Here is an 18,883-nt window from a genome sequence, read left to right as displayed (position 1 = left end):
GAAAGTCAGTCAGGTAGATGCAGTTTTTCTTATATTTCTAAAAAAGCATTTGACTCAGTGCCAAATCTACATTTATTATCTAAAATATGATTGTATGGGATAACAATTGAAATATATGACAGAACTGAGAATTTCATGGTAGGAATAATGTAGCATTTTATCTCAGATGAAGAGTGTGATGTAATAGACTGAGGTGAACTACTGAAGAATGGAATACACACCTTTAGTAATGATGCCAATACACCATGTACTACACATATAAATGTTCACTATTACAGAATCTGTTTTTGACTAACACTGATTGCTATTCAAAAAATGGTTCAAATTGCTCTAAGCAGTATGGGACTTAATATCTGAGGTCATCAGTCCCCTGCACTTAGAACTACTTAATCCTAACTAACCTAAGGACACCACACACATCCATGCCCAAGGCAGGATTCGAACCTTTGACCATAACAGCAGCGCGGTTCTGAACTGAAGCACCTAGAACCGCATGGCCACAGTGGCTGGCTGATTGCTATTCATTACATTATTTGCTTGCATGATAAACATCACTATTTCTTAATAATGTGAAACATATTTTGTTTGCCATATAAATAGTGTTTTATTACTAGCATTTTTGTGATGGCAAGGAGAAGAAGAAACGCAAAATGACAATACACATTTTAAAGTTCAGACACAAATATTAATAATATGTTTGATATAGTAATTATATGATTAGTTACAATCTGACAATTACAATTGTTAAAAAACACATACATTGTAAATTGAAGCCAAAATTATATATATCACTTATGCTGGTAGATAGACACAATAAAAAATACACAAACACACACACAAATATCAAGCTTTCACAACCAAAGGTTGCTTCATCAGGAAAGAGGGAAGGAGAGTGAAAGACGAAAGGATGTGGGTTTTAAGGGAGAGGGTAAGAAGTCATTTCAATTGCGGGAGCAGAAAGACTTACCTTAGGGGGAAAAAGGGACAGGTATACACACACATATCTATCTATCCGCACATATACAGACATGTCTGCTTGTGTCTGTATATGTGCGGATGGATATGTGTGTGTGTGTGTGTGCGAGTGTATACCTGTCCCTAAGGTAAGTCTTTCCGCTCCCGGGGTTGGAATGACTCCTTACTCCCTCCCTTAAAACCCACACCCTTTCGTCTTTCCCCCTCCTTCCCTCTTCCCTGATGAAGCAACCTTTGGTTGCGAAAGCTTGATATTTGTGTGTGTGTTTGTGTAATTTTTGTTGTGTCTATCTACCAGTGCTTTCCCGTTTGGTATATATTACTACAAGCAGATACAATTAATTATAATCTTCCAGAAATTGACATGCGAGTTATTTAATTCAAAAGGTGCTGTTTCATAATTTTGTAGGAGCTTATGGGATTCAGTCACAAATTTTTATCAATTGATTACAGTATAGGATGTCACAAGTCATTGACAGATGTAGAAGTAACTTCAGTGGTGCCCCTGGAAAGTGTGCTGGGACCATCGCTGTTCATGTTGTATATTAATGATCTTGTATAAAATATAATTATAGCCTTAGACTTTTCTCAGATGATGCAGTTATCAATAATGAAGTATTCTCTAAAAAAGCTGCACAAATGTTCAGTCTGATATTCATAAGGTCAGAAAGTGGTGTGAAGTTGGCAACTTTTTTTAAGTGTTCAGAAATGCAAAATTATGAACTTCACAAAATGATGAAATGTAGTACCTTATGTCTGCAATGTCAACCTAATGGATGATATTGAATGTATACAGAGAAGGACAGCATGAATGACCACATCTTTGGTTGGTCCATGGGAGATGCTACAGAAACTGAACTGGAGGGCTCTTGAAGATAGACACAAACCATGACAGAAAGCCTGTTTACAAAGTTGTAATTATGAATGTAGGGATATACTACAACCTGAGTAGGGATCATGAGGACAAGATTAGACAAGTAACAATGCACATAGAGGTGTTTAAACACTCATTCTTCCCATGCTCCATACTTGAATGGAACTGGAAGAAATCCAAGTAACTTGTACAATGGGACATACCATCTATCATGCAGTTCACATTGGTTTGCAGCATACGGCTGTAAATGTAGATGTCAGTGGTGGCAAAGAAGACAAATGGCACAATGAAGAAAGTATATAAGTGAAACAGAGACGAATGGGAAATTGTTTAGTGAAATTGGCTGATGCCACAACCTCTGTGCTTTCCATGCAGTGAAGCCGCGTGGTCATGGGTGCGTTGTCACGGTATGCGCAGCTTCCCCCGTCGGAGGTTCGAGTCCTCCCTCAGGCAGGGGTGTGTGTGTGTTGTCCTTAGCGTAAATTAGTTAAAGTTAGATTAAGTGGGGTGTAAGCCTTGGGACTGAGGACCTCAGCAGTTTGGTCCCATAGTCCTTACCACAAAGTTCCAATTTACTCTGTGCCTGTTGCTTTCCTGTACAGCTATTTGAGAACCACACCGGTAGTTTCTTTTATGGACTTTCTTTTTATTTAAGATGTGAAAGAGGAAGGCCTATAGTACTGAACGTAATTGTGATGAGACAGGAGTTTCAAGTGCTAATGTGGAGACAAAACAGAAATAATAGTGTAGATTTGTAGCACTTCATTCAACAAAAATAGCATGCCAAACTCTGCCAGCATGAAAGAGATAGTCATTACAATGGCAACACCATGAAATAGCAAAATTGTTAAAGTTGCATGAAGTGTAGCCTGTAATATGTTTGGATGTGAAAATAATCAGAAGCTTCAGTAAAACCATTCTCTGTAGGTAGGAGTAACATTATCTACATTCTGTATGTAAGGAAAGATAGTGCAACAGTTTACTCATTCAAATATCTTATTCAAATGTTGGTTGTTTACGGGAAGGTCATGTTATGTCTCATGCCAACATTTCAACAGCAACAGGATCGTGACCTATCACCTGAGCGCTATTTATTGTTCCACATTACTGCTACTTGTTTTGGTCGAGATCATGGAATGTATGTGTTCACGAGGGCCAATGCCGTGCTGGATTTCAGTGGCTCCATGTGACTAGCACCTGAAGAGACAGATGCATTGTTCAATCATCCATGCAGGATCATCAGCTGCATCACATATCTTGAGTTAGGAAATGGGCTTGTTGTTGGCAGCAAGACAAGTATCCATACAAATCATGCAATGATGTTTGGAGGATTATGAAATGTCAGGAAGGCAGTGACCATTCTTTTGGGCGGCAGAATAGACAGACACATCAACAGTGATGTGTCCAGTGATGACTCTGGACAAAGGAATGGCACCATTAATCATTTTAGACATGTCCTAGTTCTATGCACAGCTTCACAAATGTATATATGCCTGTGTGGAATCGCTGAGGAGAAAACTGTTGCCAGACTGCAGAAATCATTGTTGTATAGGCCCAACAGCTGGTTTTATGGTATTGGTAACAATGGCCTCTCATTCGTTCATTCAGTTATTCGTCCATCCATCCATTCATCTATCATATTCCAGAGATCTTGCACAATTCACCACCAATCCAGGGTGTACAGGGACTAATTTATTAATAGTTTGAAAATTTTTATTAACAGTTAGTACTTTGGTGCTTCCTCCCACATCCTAAATGCCAATTTCAGCCATTGTTTAAGCCTGAAAGCAGTTTGATCTAGTTTGGAATTCTGAGAGGCAAAGATATCCCTTGTAGCAGATGTAGCAGGCAATAAGATGACTTGTGGGGAGGGGTTTTTAATGCTATTTACATTTGTGCCATCTAAATCTAATTGAGGCAATTAGTAAGAAGCTGTAACTTTTAAAAAAGCTCCCACATTTGAATTTCACCATCTTGCCACTACTCATATGCTGTTAGTAGCCCAACATTTACTTCATCATAGTGGTATTTTTCAAAGACTACAACTTTGTACAACTGGAAATGCAGAATCCCACACACATCACTACCTGTCACACAGTTCCACAACAAACACTGATACTTGCCATTTAACTAACAGAACCCTTCAATCCCTGAATCTAGACATTCAAATAATTTGCAGAAAGAGTAGGCAATGAGGCATGTTTCCAAATTTTCCCCTCTCTTTCACATAGCCAGTAATTTGACTATCAGGAGTTTTCTTTCTGATTTGTTACAGCTGGTTGGCTGTGTCCAAGAGTGTCCACAGAAATTTTTCCAGAAGGAACAAAGGGGTGGGGGTGAGGAAATGGTGGTGGAAAAGATGCAAGACTGTAAAACTGCCACTTTTTAATATAAATGAGGTAGTCAGTTTCGAAACATGTCATGCCATATGAACTAAATTTTATACATGGCAAATAAAAACTTATGACAGTCATTCAATATATGAATTAAAATTTTCTACTCAGCAAGATAATGAGAGACCACATGTTACCACTGCTATTCTGATCTAACTTGATGCAGGGAGTGTTATCCTGCCCAGCATCTTCATCAGATTTCTCACTGACTGAAAACATCTAAGCATCGGTTGTCGAGTGGCTCACACAACTCACCAACCACTACGATAGATGAACTCTTCCACAGATCTACAGCAGCATGGAATGACATGCTTGTACCTGTCATACAAGTTCTGTGTGACTCGATACCCAGGAAGGCTAGAGCCACTGTTGCTCTCTTAGGTAGAAGCTCAGTGTACTCAGGAAAATTGAATTGACTGGGAAAGTTAGGGAAGTTTTGGGGAATTTTAAAAGATACAGAAATTCTGAGAGATTCTGTGGGTAGTTTAACCGTTCATCAACACAAAGAAATGTTTTGACTCATTTTGCTACAAATCATCATAAGACTAGAAACAATTGGTAGTGGGGTCGCATTTAGAAATGTTAAAAAATGCACTGAACTGTTGCAATGTTTGGTGCTCGATCAGAGCTACTGCTGGTGCGCTCTCCAACCTCAGGAATCTTCATGACTGAGATTTGTTCTTGGGCTCCAGGTCCATCTCCCATTGCACAATTGTGAATGCAATGGAGTGTTACGGGTGCACGAGAATTTATCACCTACCTGTAAATTCATCATTCATACAAAATGAGAGGTGTTTTTAATTGGAAAAAATATGAATATGAATCCATATTTGAAGATCCATGTTTTGCAGATCAGCATTGAATATTCAGGTTTAGGTTCCTTTTTGCTCATTTCAATGCAAAGTAGTTCCTCATGGCTTTTTCACATTGTCATGCTTTAAATTAACAGTGACCTTAGTGTGAAGAACCATCCAGCTTTCAACACGTTCTACCCGTTGTTGCTATCAAAGTTTATTCACACTGCAATCCAGTGACATGTAATTGTGATGGATGACTATAATAAAGGAATTTCCAAAGGCAATAAAACCTTATAACTATCAAAATTTGTTGATACAACTGTAAATCCCAATTTGACTAATCACTAATGGGAGATGTGTCAGCTCAAAGAAATTTCAGTTACAGCCATGAAAACAAATAAAATAAAACTTTCTCTCACATACAACAGAACTGCTGGTAGAACTTCAGAATTTCAACATGGAAAAACTTGGAAATCCCATGGCAATCATTGGATGAAACGAAGTCACCACCATGCTACTAAATTTTGCTATCCTCCATACACACAGTAAGGAAAATTTTGTTATTTTTATATCCTCTCTGATGCTTTAGTTTTAATGAACAGCAGCATACAAAGATGTAGTTTTAAAATTATTCTAATTAAACATTACTCCAGGTTTTTTTTCTAATGAAGGCTACTTTGCAAGTAGCTTGTACATTTACCCAATTTTCAGTGGTTTATTTATCTGTATTAGTCTTTACTTGTCACATACATCAACATACATATTTCGGAAAGCACTGAAACTCATGGTGGAGAGTAATTACCACAGTACCACAGGTTTGCTTGCTAATCAAATGGCATAGGGAGCACAGGGAAAATGGATTCTTAAAGGTCTCTGGATGTGTGCTGAAATTAGTATAATTAAACCTTAAGGTTATCAGAGAATCGACAAAATGCAGGGGGATGAAGAATCTCAAAATGGCTCTGAGCACTATGGGACTTAACATCTATGGTCATCAGTCCCCTAGAACTTAGAACTACTTAAACCTAACTAACCTAAGGACAGCACACAACACCCAGCCATCACGAGGCAGAGAAAATCCCTGACCCCGCCGGGAATCGAACCCGGGAACCCGGGCGTGGGAAGCGAGAACGCTACCGCACGACCACGAGATGCGGGCGATGAAGAATCTCTCTAGATTCTTAACACTAGTTGCTGAAATTTTTTGTGTAGGTTTTTTGTAGGATAATTTATGTCTGTATTCAAGAATCTGCCAATTCAGGTGTTTTCAGAAGTTCTGTCATACTTTCATGTGAGTCAAACAAATCCGTTATTATTTGTGCCACCCTTCTTTGTATATGTGCAATATCTCCTATTAGTCCTATCTGGTATGGGTCCCACCCATTTGAGCAATACTCTGAGATGAGATGCACAAGTCATTAGTTGGCAGTCACCTTTGTAGACTGATTGCATTTTCCCAGTTTTCTACCAATGAACTGAAGACAGCTACAACTTAGTCAGGGTGATCATTCCATTTCTTATCCTTACAAATGGGTTGACAGAATCTAATTGCGTATCGCTGATGATGTATTGATACGATACTACATTTCTTTGTTTTGTTAGCTGTATAATTTTACATTTCTGTACATTTAAAACAAGTTGTCAATTTTTGCACCACATTCAAATCTTATTAAGATCTGAATGACTATTTCTACAGCTTATTTCAGACAGTACTTCTTGACAGGTAACTGCATCATCTGCAAAAAATCTGAGACTGCAGTCAATATTGAATGCCAAGTTGTTAAGGGTGAATAACAAGGGTTCAGACAAACTTGCATGTGGTATGCCTGAAGTTACTTCTACATCTGTTGATGCTTCCTCATCCAAGATACCATTCTGCCTGCCAAGAACACCAACAAGCTGATCACATACAGTGTCATACTTTTGTGGGGTTTTCACAGTGGAGGTTACTAACCTGTCTATAGGGCATTGATGGCCTGAGGACGCCACATGTGCAGCAACGACCAGCGCCACAGCTCTCTGAGTCGCATGATGTCGTTCCAGAGGTGACGGGGGCATGCTTGTGACCTCTCGCCGACGGCACTTTGCCACCGCCACCACCTCCAAGAGAGCAGTAGCACTTGTCTGCAGATGTGCAGGTGCAGGACTCACTGTCATAGCTGCACTCGCTGCATGAGAAGTAGCCACTGGATGAGCGGTTGTTGGCCATGTTACCAGCAGCAGTGGCAGGCGCAGGGCTGCGAATGGCACGAGTAGGTAGCCTCACGTCCGTACCGCACATGAAGTCGCTATCCTCGGACGTGCTCACCGTTGGACGCCTCTTCAGAGGAGGTGCACCTGTGCCAGCATAAATCAATAAATGAAATGGAGGGGTCTAAATTCTTAACTGTATGTTAAATACTGAATGTTTCAGAATGATATGTGTTTCATATTTTTCATCTATAGTCAACATCAGCTGCAGCAGAACGCAGATTCACTCAGAAGTCGGAAACAAGATGGCTCTAATACGGACAGCAAAAGGGGTGTCACTGCCATGGAATCTCAGATAGAATTATGATCAAGTGGATATGCAATATTTTCCAGACAATACCCTTCTTTCTTCAGACACGGCCTCAGTGTAATGGTGATTTGTATATTGCAAACGGAATCAATAATTCTGTGAATTTATTTAACATACGGAGCAATCGCATTGTTCAAGCTCTGACGAACTACAATTATCTTTTATTTGCTGCAATTACATCTTCTAGTCTGTATTTAAGACGTTTTCTTGGAATGAAGGAATGAACCAACTAAATAACACTTTTGGGTTTGAAAGAATAACCTTACTCAAGAATTATAATTTCTGAAGTGGAAATATAAAATATAAACTCCAAAATATTTTTCCTATGATATTGTCCTTTATCCACTCCATCCATTTGTATCTCTGAAACCCACTATCAAACAGTTTTAAATCAACTTTTTGTTTTAAACCAGTCTTACTGAATCATTGTACACCAACATACATCGTACTCCGTATTCCACACAAATAACCAGAAAAATCCTACTTGCACATTTTCCCAACACCAATTCTTTTGTGGAATAAGTTTATGAAGTTAAGAACCCTGGACAGAACACAAGATTTCATGATACACTGGATTGGACTATGGCACACACTAAAACATCGCAACACATGATTTCAAAGCAACTGCAGCTTCACCTTCAGGCACCTTAGCAGTGTGTTCGATGTGATGTACTTCCGTAAGAATCATAGCCATACATAAACTGTGAGATTAAGAGAAATACATTTTCAGTCAGGCGGTTATGATCAGCTTCTGTATGGTTGCGGGTGTCTGCAGAGGAGGCAAGATTCGAAAACTGCCATTTTTGAAACTACTGATTTGGTGAGTTTGAGGATGTATTGTGACTAAAGACTCATTTTGACAGGAAGTTAACAAAACTTATTTTACGAGGCGGTATCAAGAAGTTACCAAATATATGGATTAAAATAATTACATCCTGTGATAAAATGTTCTTAGGTGATCTTGTTGTGACAAGATGACGTGACTGTATGGCTGATAACCTAAAAGAAATTTACCGCCGGAATATTTCGAGAAAAACTGAAATCATGTAAATTACTTCTTACTGGGATTTTTTTCATCACCATTACCTTCAAAATCATAGCCAGTTATTCATGTTGCACATGACATGGGCCCTGGAGCGTATTTTTTGGAGCTATATGTTTTTTTTTGTGGTGGTGGGGGGGTGGGGGGGGGGGTGGGGGTGGGGGGAATTAACTGTTGGGAGTTCTGAGTGGAAAATAATGATATTGTTCGGGATTATGTGTACCTGATAAATAATATTCTTAAAGCACTGGAAATAATAGATCACTGACATGATTTTTTTGTATTTTCGAATGTTCGAAGAATATACTCATTGTTAAACTACAGTTTACATGTTACGAATTGGCGCTAGGATTTTATTTACATGTTGTATTCTACATTGGTCTGCTGTATCTTACTATGAATTTGAACATCAGTAATGCTGACAAAGATCATTGTGTTTACATTTTCAACAAAGCCCTGTCAAAAGTCTTTTGGGGATATACTGTCACCAAACGACATAGGCTGTTAAGTGAAAAAGTGCGACAACCAGAATACTCTTGATGTCTGGCAGATATTTATTTGAAATAATCTGTAACTAGTATGGTAGGGCCATGCATACTGCAGAGAATTTTGGTCTTGTTTAGTATGAATATCTGTGGCACTGTAGTGCTGCAGGTCTCAGAACCTTTCACACTATGTGCCCTGAGCAGTTGAACAGAGTGGTTACAGCAGGTAATTATGTGATCATTAACCAATTTTTCTTCCAGCTGGGGTCACACTGACACCATCATACCCCGTATGAGATTTTTCTTTTGACGTATTTTCCTCTAGTGGAAACTGATTGGTGTTACTTTCCCATAATGAAATGAAAGAATGTGAAGTTAAGCTCTATGGATGGGTGCAGACAATCCTTGATGAGGTAGAGAGTGAGTTCAGCTGTAACAAATGATTCAGGTCTTACCACAGATTATACAAGAAAACATAACAGTGAAAATGGTTCAAATGGCTCTGAGCACTGTGGGACTTAACATCTGAGGTCATGAGTCTCGTAGAACTTAGAACTACTTAAACCTAACTAACCTAAGGACATCACACACATCCATGCCCGAGGCAGGATTCGAACCTGCAACCGTAGCAGTCGCGTGATTCTGGACTGAAGGGCGTAGAACCGCTCGGCCACCGCGGACGGCTTATGTTCCATTGGATGAATAATTTAATGTGCAGCTAGGATACATTAGCTACCCATCCACTTGCCTTTCTTATTAATTATCATCGATAATTAACTTTATTTTTTCATAGAATGTTGATGTCAATAATTTTTAATTCATTAATACAATAAATAATCGGTTTATGTTTCACTTGCATTTTCTCTGAAGGAGCACGTAGTTCCCTCTGTTCACTGATTTATTCTACTGATTGAAAGGATATTTATTATTGCAACTTCCCACCTTATGTTCTATGTTTGGGCATTTCAAGATAACAATTCTGTTTTGTAATTTATAGTTAACATTGAGTGTTAAGGAGAGTGTGATGAAGTCTGGGTAGGTCCATTACTGCGATAGGTTTCACAGTCTCACACACCACCGGATACTGCAACATTAATAATTTCTGAATGTCAATTTTGTGATGACAAAACACACCAGTTCTTTGTACATTGAAGTTTTCTTGCTTTAAAATATTTAATTAACCAGAAAATGTTTGCAATTAATTATAATTAACATAGTTAATCATTTCGACCTAAATTATTGATAACTATTGAGATTAAATTGATTATAAGAGTTTATTTTGTCTTCATTCTCCTAATTTTGAAATATGACTCCACGATGCCAGTAGTGCAACAAAAAGTTAATCATACTATACTGGTGTGCAAAACTTAAGGATGAAAGTATTTTTTCATGATGTGTCACTGGCAAGTAATGCAGCTCAATGAAAGTTGGACCATACATAGAAAGAACTGGTACAGTATAGTACTGAAGGTAAATAAAAAATACGCAAGGAGATGAAATGACACTTTTACTAAAATTCCTTGAAGTCACTGCAATTTATGATGGCCTTCTGGACATTAAAAAAGGTGGGACACGGTTTTTAATAGCGCTTGTGATTACCTCAGACAGCAGAGCATGCTCTGCTATTCCCCTGCTGTCCCAGAGGTTTGTAATGAGTTCTCGTGGTAAGGTGTTCCACCCCTCTACCAGCGTGTTTGACAACTGCTGGATGGTCATGCGTGATGTGAACATGCTGTAGAACGTATCCTAGATTTATCCCACTCATGAAACTTCCTAGCAGATTGAAACTGTGTGCCACACCAGGACTCGAAACTGGGGTTCTTTACCTCTTTTAGGCAATAGCTCTAGCAACTGAGCACCTCAAGCACTACTCATGACCTGTCTTCACAGTTCTACTTCCCCCAGTACTTCGTCTCCTACCTTCCAGACTTCACAGAAGTTCTCTTGCATAACTTTCAGGACTAGCACTTTTTGATGAAAGAATATTGAGGAGATATTGCTTAGCCAGGAGGATGGTTTACTTCTTGGTATCCCACACATGCTCGATGGGATTTAAGTTATGTGGGCATTGGCAGGCCAGTCTATTCGCCAAATATCTTCTCATTCCAAGAGCTCTTCCACCTGTGATGCTGTCATGCATTGTCATTCATAAAAATGAAGTCAGAACCCATTGCACATTGGTAAAGTGTACAGTGTCACAAGAATTGACTGAGGTACTCTATCCTGTGTAAGCCTCTTCATCTCCTAATAACTACTGCAACCGAAGTCCACTTGAACCTGCTTACCGTGTTATTTGTTGGTCTCCCTCTACAAGTTTTACTCCCCCCTTCCCTTCCTCTCTCTCTCTCTCTCTCCCTTCTAATACTAAATTGATGATTCCTTGATGTCTCAGAACGTGCCCTTTTAGTCAGGCAGTCCAGTTATGCCACAAATTACTTTTCTCCTCAATCCTATTTAGCATTTCCTCATTAGTTACACGATCTACTCATCTAATCTTCCGCATTATCCTTTAGCAACACATTTCAAAAGCTTCTGTTCTCTTCTTCTCTGAACTGCTTATTGTATGCACTTCACTGCTGTACATGGTTACACTTTGTACAAATACTTTCGAAAAGGCCTCCTAACACATTTATTTATGATTTTAGCAAATTTCTTACTATTGGTAGCGTGCATTTTACACTCTCTTTAGTTCAGCCATTGTTATTTTGCTGCTCAAATTGCAAAATCCATCTACTAATTTCAGTGTCTCATTTCCCAATCTAATTTTCTCAGCATCACTTGATTTAATTCAACTACATTCAATTAACTTCGTTTCACTTCTGTTGATTCAGATCTTCTAATCTCTTTCAAGACACTATTCATTCCACTCAGCTACTCTTCCACGTTCATTTCTATCTCTGAAGCAATTACAGTATCGTCACCAAACCTCGAAGTTTTTGTTTCTTCTCCCTGGACTTTGATTCCTTCTCCAAATTTTTCTTCTGTTCTCTTTACTGCCTTTCAGTGTACAGATTGAATAACATCGGGGATAGGTTACAGCCCTGTCACACTCCCTACTCAGTCAGTGCTTCCCTTCCATGTCCTTCGAATCTGCCGTCTGGGTTTTATACACGTTGTAAACAACCTTTTTCTCCCTTTATTTTTCTCTGCTACCGTCATTGTCAAAAGCTTTCTCTAAGTCTATAAACGCTGTAAACATGTGGTTTCCCTTCTTTAACCTATCTTCTGAGCCATAGGGTCAGTATTACCTCCTGTGTTCCTAGATTTTCTGGAACCGAAACTGATATTTGCTGAAATTGGCTTATACATTTTTCATTCTTTTGAAAATAATTCGTGTCAGGTTTTTTTTTTTTTTTTTTTTGCAGCTAACACTCACTAATCTTACAACTCAATAATGTTTACATCTGTCAGCCCCTGCTTTGTTTAGAATGCTTAATATATAAAAATTATAACTAACTGGAAACACTAGGTAATTAGCTGGTAATGATATAACAGTCTCTACCATCTACGCGACAGAAAATTGCAGAGAATCCAGGAAAATGTAGCTACACACAGGCAACGTGGCACGGGTTCTTACCTGCCCGTCTTCGGCTACTGAGCCGCCTCGGCAAACGATTCGTTCCCGTACGCAGCTTGTGGCTGCGAGACGAGAACGTTGACGACGTGCTGGAAGAACACTTGCCGGTAACCAATGTCGGCTTCTTGCACTTCTTGGACGCTCGAGCTGGCCTCGGCTGAAAGAAGTCAAAGTATTAAGTGCGTTTGATTATGATCAAATCAGTACCATTAGTGGAATATCAGTACCATGTAATTGTAAATTATCGAACAAATTCAGCAGGCTATGTTTGATAACAGAGGTCATATAAAATGAATAAGAAAAAAGATATTGGCAAAATTTTCAGGAAGCATTCCTTACACACAGGAAAAGAAAGTACGCTGTATACCTTGTCAGTCCAAAAAGTTTCGAGACTGGATTAATTTAAAAAATAGAGAAAAGTTAAGATGGTGATTGTAATGCTTTAGCTGTTTTACAGTGTGTTCCCCCACTTGACTACAGTGCACAGAACATTTATACAACAATGTGAAATTCTCAGAAAACTCCTTCTTTTGGATGTTGTTCGACTTTCGTGTCACACTGGCTTGAATGTCAGGTGGATTGCCAGAGCATTGACCCTTTGTGTGAATTTATACTTTTTTGTGATTTTGTGGTAGGTTCATATTGATAACACGTAGCCTGGTCATGCTTGACGATGTTTCCCGTAACAGAACAGTCCGCGTGTCAATCAAGCTACGGCAGGGTCCATGCATCACTGCTTTTGTTCGTAGGTCAAGATTTGAGGAATAAACTTTGCACGCCCATTTCCCTCCTTCAAAACATTCTAGAAAACGTCTTTAATACTTTATTTAGAGATGTTGCTTCATTGTGGTACCTGAAAGAACAATGTAGGTACACCATGGTCGAAGTTCTACTATTTAACACTCATTGCTCACAACTAATTGATCAAATGCAGCCGGCCGGAGTGGCCGTGCGGTTCTAGGCGCAGCCGGCACGATAACTCAGCGTGTTCGGTCAGACGGTTATGTGCCCTCTGTAATAAAAAAACTGAGTTAATCGATCATCAACGAAATTAAAAGGATGTCTCACGACGTCCGCCCCGAGCAGACGAAACGAACAAAAGCCAACAAAATGAGATTTGGGGAAAAAAAAAAAAAACAAGGCGCTACAACAGTCTGGAGCCGAGTGACCGCTCCGGTCGTAGGTTCGAATCCTGCCTCGGGCATGGATGTATGTGATGTCCTTAGGTTAGTTAGGTTTAATTAGTTCTAAGTTCTAGGCGACTGATGACCTCAGAAGTTAAGTCGCATAGTGCTCAGAGCCATTTGAACCATTTTTGATCAAATGCACAAACGGGAGTAGGATTTGTTATGAACAGTTCAGTGATAGAATTCTTCTCATCATAACAGATAAGCAAACCAACGTCGACAACAATGGTTCAGGTATACATGCCGGCAGCGCAAGCAGGAAATGAAAAGGTAGAGGAAGTGTATGAGGATACTGAAGGGGTGATTCATACACCTTTTTATAGATAAACAAGTGTTAAACTGACTATTTCCATTCTTTAAATACATTTTTCTGATTGTGGATATTTCTTTAACACCAGGATTCGAACCACCTACGTCCTTGTTTTATAAAAGACATCATATTTACGCCAGTGACTGTAACACTTTCTTTGTTTCACGACTGAAATTTCGGCCTTAGGCCATTATCAAGTGAAGCTTAATTATTGCAATACATTTTTCAGGTAGTATTCACATATATCACTGAATGTACCTGCAAAACTATGAGGGTTACCCAGAAAGTAATGCACCACATTTTTTTCTTAACCGAAAACAATGCTACGAATGTGAAACGTTACGTATGTATTATTTGAATTCTCCTGAGCGATCGTGCCAAGTTTCCGTCACTTCCGACAGATAGCGTACCTGTAGGACAGTTTCAAAATGAAGTCTGTAGGTGATGTACGTTACAGGCAACGCGCCATCATTGAATTTCTCACTGCAGAAAAAGAAACTGTGGGTAATATTCACAATTGCTTGTGCAAAGTTTATGGAGCGTTTGCTGTCGACAGAAGTACAGTGAGTCGCTGGGCACGGTAGGTGAGGTAATCAGAAGGCGGTTCGGCGGAGCTCCACGACCAACGGCGGTCGGGGAGACCATCTACGGCTGTCACACCTGTCATGCTGCAGCGAGCTGAAGTTGTCATCCACAAGGATAGACGCGTCACGACTTGGCAGTTGGCGCTGCACCTGTTAATCAGCGGACGCAGTTCACACCGCCACTAGGACAAGGATTGGTACCGACAGGGCATACACGACCTCGTTTTGCACTGGAGGAAGCCATAGAACGGGATGGAGATTATGTGGAAGAATAGGGTGTGTTGCTAAAATACCCTTTAATGTGTGTAACTCTCATTATGTTCAATAAAGAATTGTTGAAGAAAAAATGCGATGCATTACTTTTTTGGCAGCCCTAGTTTATCATTGTGCGAGTTATCATATGACGTCATAGCCAATGAGATGCATGAAAAACTAGCTGTCTGATTCTTTAAAGAATGGTGCTCTTTAACCTTTCACTGCCCCAGACGCATATATACGTATGCTAACCGTTTAACCGTTTTGGTACTCTAGGTGTATATACAGGGTGAACTGAAATTCGCGAACTCAGGCTTCGCCTCGCGACTCCTCACATGCCAGTGAAAAAAAAATGTCTCTCACAAAATTTCGTCCGGCGAGTACATCTGGCAGAAAAAGGACATTAAAGAGTGGCAATCTGGCAACACTGTAACCACATAAAGGGCAGCTACCTCTGACAGCACATTGTGCTTGTGCTGTGCAGTTGGTGCAGTGTATAGAGTTTGGCCGGCCGGTGTGGCAGAGCGGTTCTAGGTGCTTCATTCTGGAACCGCGCGACCGCTACGGTCGCAGGTTCGAATCCTGCCTCGGACATGGATGTGTGTGATGTCCTTAGGTTAGTTAGGTTTAAGTAGTTCTAAATCTAGGGGACTGATGACCTCAGATGTTAAGTCCCATAATGCTTAGAGCCATTTGAACCAGTGCTGTGGGGAGTGCCTTCAACACGTGGCGAAACTAAGGTGAAACCATGTCCAGACGTCGTGGGGTTGGGAGGCCAGCCTTCATTGTAGCCTGGGCAGACTGGTAAAACCGGACAGACGGTGAATTGTGGTTAATCTAACATCAGACTTTAATGCTGGGCAGCGCGTGTCTGAACACAGTACACAGAACACTCCTACAGATGGACCTCCGCAGCTGACGACCCACGCATGTACCAACTGACGGCAGTGGTATTACTTAACAAGTTAATGTGCCATGTCACAAGGCCAGGAGTGTGATGGAGTGGTTCGAGGAACACAGTGGAGAGTTCCAATTGAAGTGCTAGCCCCCCAAACCACCACAGATCTGAACCCGATCGAGCACATCTGGGATGTGATTTAATGTGGCCGTCAGAGCTCATCGCCCCCCTCCCCGAAATTACAGGAGTTTGGTGGCTTGTGCGAGTGCAGATGTGCCACCAACTCCATCCAGTGACCTAGCAAGGCCTCATTGCTTCCATGCCACGACACGTTGCTGCTGTTACCCGTGCAAAAGGTGGACGTTCCGGCTTATTAAATGCGTAGTGGAAGGGTTAATTAAATTTCCTGGCAGATTAAATCTGTGTGCCGGACCGAGACTCGAACTCGGGACCTGAATCTTACGCGGCAAGTGCTCTACCATTTGATCTATCCAAGCACGACACGTCCTACAAGCTTTACTTCTGGAAACATCTCGCAGGTTGTGGCAAAGCCATATCCCCGCAATATCCTTTCTTGCAGGAGTGCTAGTTCTGCAAGTTTCGCAGGTGAGCTTCTGTGAAGTTTGGAAGGTAGGAGACGAGGTGGTGGCGGAAGTAAAGCTGTGAGGACGGGGCGTGAGTCGTGCTCGAGTAGCTCAGATGGTAGAGCACTTGCCGCGAAAGGTTCAGGTCCCGAGTTCGAGTGTCGGTCCGGCACACTGTTTTAATCTTCCAGGAAGTATCGTATCAGCGCACACTCCGCTGCAGAGTGAAAATTTCATTCAGGGTTAGTTGTAATTTATGAAAAAAAACTTACTTGGAAGAGTACAGAGGTGAACTCGAAGCTGCCCGGCCTGGGCTTCAGCTTGGAGACGGAGCGGCGAAAGGCGCGCTTGAGGCCGCCCCCAGCGCCCCCGGGGGCGTACAGGCCCTTGCGGTGCTTCTGCTGCTTCTTGCGCTGGCGTCGCATGATGCTCTTGCTGCGCTGGTACAGCTCGTCGCGCGTCAGCGTGAACGCCAGCTTGAGGAGGAACTCTTTGTAGATCGGCTTGAGGTCGTTGAAGGACATGCCCTCGGCGTCGATGATGGCGTCCAGGATGTCGTCGGTGGAGTGCAGGCCCTCGTGCACGCGGAACTCGGTGAACAGCTCGTTGAAGCCGAGCGGGCTGCTGCCGCCGTCGCTGCTGTGCAGGGTGCCGCCCCCGCCGCCCCCGACGCCTCTGGCAGCGCAGTCGCCCACGCCGACGCCGCCCGCCCCACCGCGTCCACTGTACCTGCACGAGTTGGTTCAAATGGCTCTGAGCACTATGGGACTCCTGAGGTCATCAGTCCCCTAGAACTTAGAACTACTTAAACCTAACTAACCTAAGGACATAACACACATCCATGTCCGAGGCAGGATTCGAACCTGCGACCGTAGCGGTCTCGCGGTTCCAGACTGCAGCACCTAGAACGGCACGGCCACTTCGGCCGGCCCTGCACGAGTGCGGAGTAATCTTTCTTCTACAACGGTCAATCAAAAAGTAATGCCTGCTATTTTTCCCTCCTTCAATATAGATTGTTACGTGCAAAATTTCAGTTTGGCGCAATTCCGCAAAGCTTCGTCTCCAATCCAGTAGAGTAGTAATTTCTGCGTCAACAGATGCCAGTACCGCAGTCGCTTGCAAAATGACATGAACCGATGTCGTATTAGACAGCGCCATTCACGTCAGCGAAGGAGTGAAATACACTGATGAGCCAAAACATTACGAACACCTTCTTAATAGCTTGTTTGTACGTCTTTGGAACGAAACACGCACGGGTCCTGCGTATCAGGGATTCGAGAGTTTATTTGTAGGGTTGCGTAGGTATCTGGCATTAGATGTCTACGCAGGGGTCATGTAATTCGCGTAAATAATGGGTCGCTGATTTGTGTACAGGTGATGGCACCCGATAGTGTCCCAGATGGGTTGCATAGAATTTACATCAGGCCAATTTGGTAGCCGAGACATCAACCTGAGTCCACAATAATGCTCCACAAATCACTGTGGAACGGTTCTGGCTCCGAGACGTTGGCAGTTATACTGCTGAAACATGACATCGTCTTCGGGAAAGACATCAAGTTTGAAGAAATGCAGGTTGTTCCGAGCTGTCAACGTGTCTTCGATTACTACCTCAAGTCTCACACAACCGCGGGGTTATGTCTCCCGCACCATCATACTGCTCCCACCAGCCTGCGTGCGTGGTACGCTGCACGTTCCGAGCCGCCATTCATCTCGATGACGGCGTTTGTGGAGACGACCATTGACCTAGTGTACCAAAAATTTGATTCGCCAGAAGAGCCGACACGTTTACACTGATCGACGGTCGAATCACGATGGTTCCGTGCCCATTGCAATCGTAATTGACGATGTCTTTGGGTGAACATGTATACACGGAGGGATGGTCTGCTGCGGAACAATGTACGATGAACGTGTGCTCCGAAAAACTTGTGCGTGCACCAGCGTCGTGCTATTTCGGCAGAGATGTCACAGATCTCCATCTGTCCCTTTTTGCAGGGTAGACTACTCCGAACCCCACGTTCTGTGAAGAGTCGTGGAAGTCCAACCATTTACCACCTAGTAGCAGTTTCAGTGACCCCCTACGTCTCTCCGTATATGCTCACGACAGTAGCACATGAACATTCGATCAGCTTCTCCGTTTTCGATATACTCATTCACAGGCTCTGCGTAATAACAATTTGGCCTTTTTCAAGTTTCTTATCTCAATGGATTTTCCCATTTGGTTCAAATGGTTCAAATGGCTCTGAGCACTGTGGGACGTATCATCTGAGGTCATCAGTCCCCTACAACTTAGAACTACTTAAACCTAACTAACCTAAGGACATCACACACATCCATGCCCGAGGCAGGATTCGAACCTGCGACC

The 18,883-nt window shown here is 41.7% G+C and overlaps 1 protein-coding gene across 1 annotated transcript in view; it reads right to left on the bottom strand.

Moving 5' to 3' along the window:
* LOC126204287 (uncharacterized) overlaps nucleotides 1-18,883 on the bottom strand; it is a 223,278-nt gene that overhangs the window by 10,081 nt on the left and 194,314 nt on the right. Inside the window, exons 8-10 of the mRNA XM_049938674.1 lie at nucleotides 16,794-17,250; nucleotides 12,704-12,860; nucleotides 6,994-7,376 (exon numbers count right to left, since the gene is read on the bottom strand). Of these exons, the coding sequence (XP_049794631.1) occupies nucleotides 6,994-7,376; nucleotides 12,704-12,860; nucleotides 16,794-17,250 (997 nt within the window). The remainder of the gene's footprint in view (nucleotides 1-6,993; nucleotides 7,377-12,703; nucleotides 12,861-16,793; nucleotides 17,251-18,883) is intronic.

This window comes from Schistocerca nitens, chromosome 9, assembly GCF_023898315.1.
Source record: "Schistocerca nitens isolate TAMUIC-IGC-003100 chromosome 9, iqSchNite1.1, whole genome shotgun sequence".
Taxonomy (NCBI): Eukaryota; Metazoa; Arthropoda; class Insecta; order Orthoptera; family Acrididae; genus Schistocerca; species Schistocerca nitens.
This window is presented reverse-complemented; position numbering and strand designations above follow the sequence as displayed.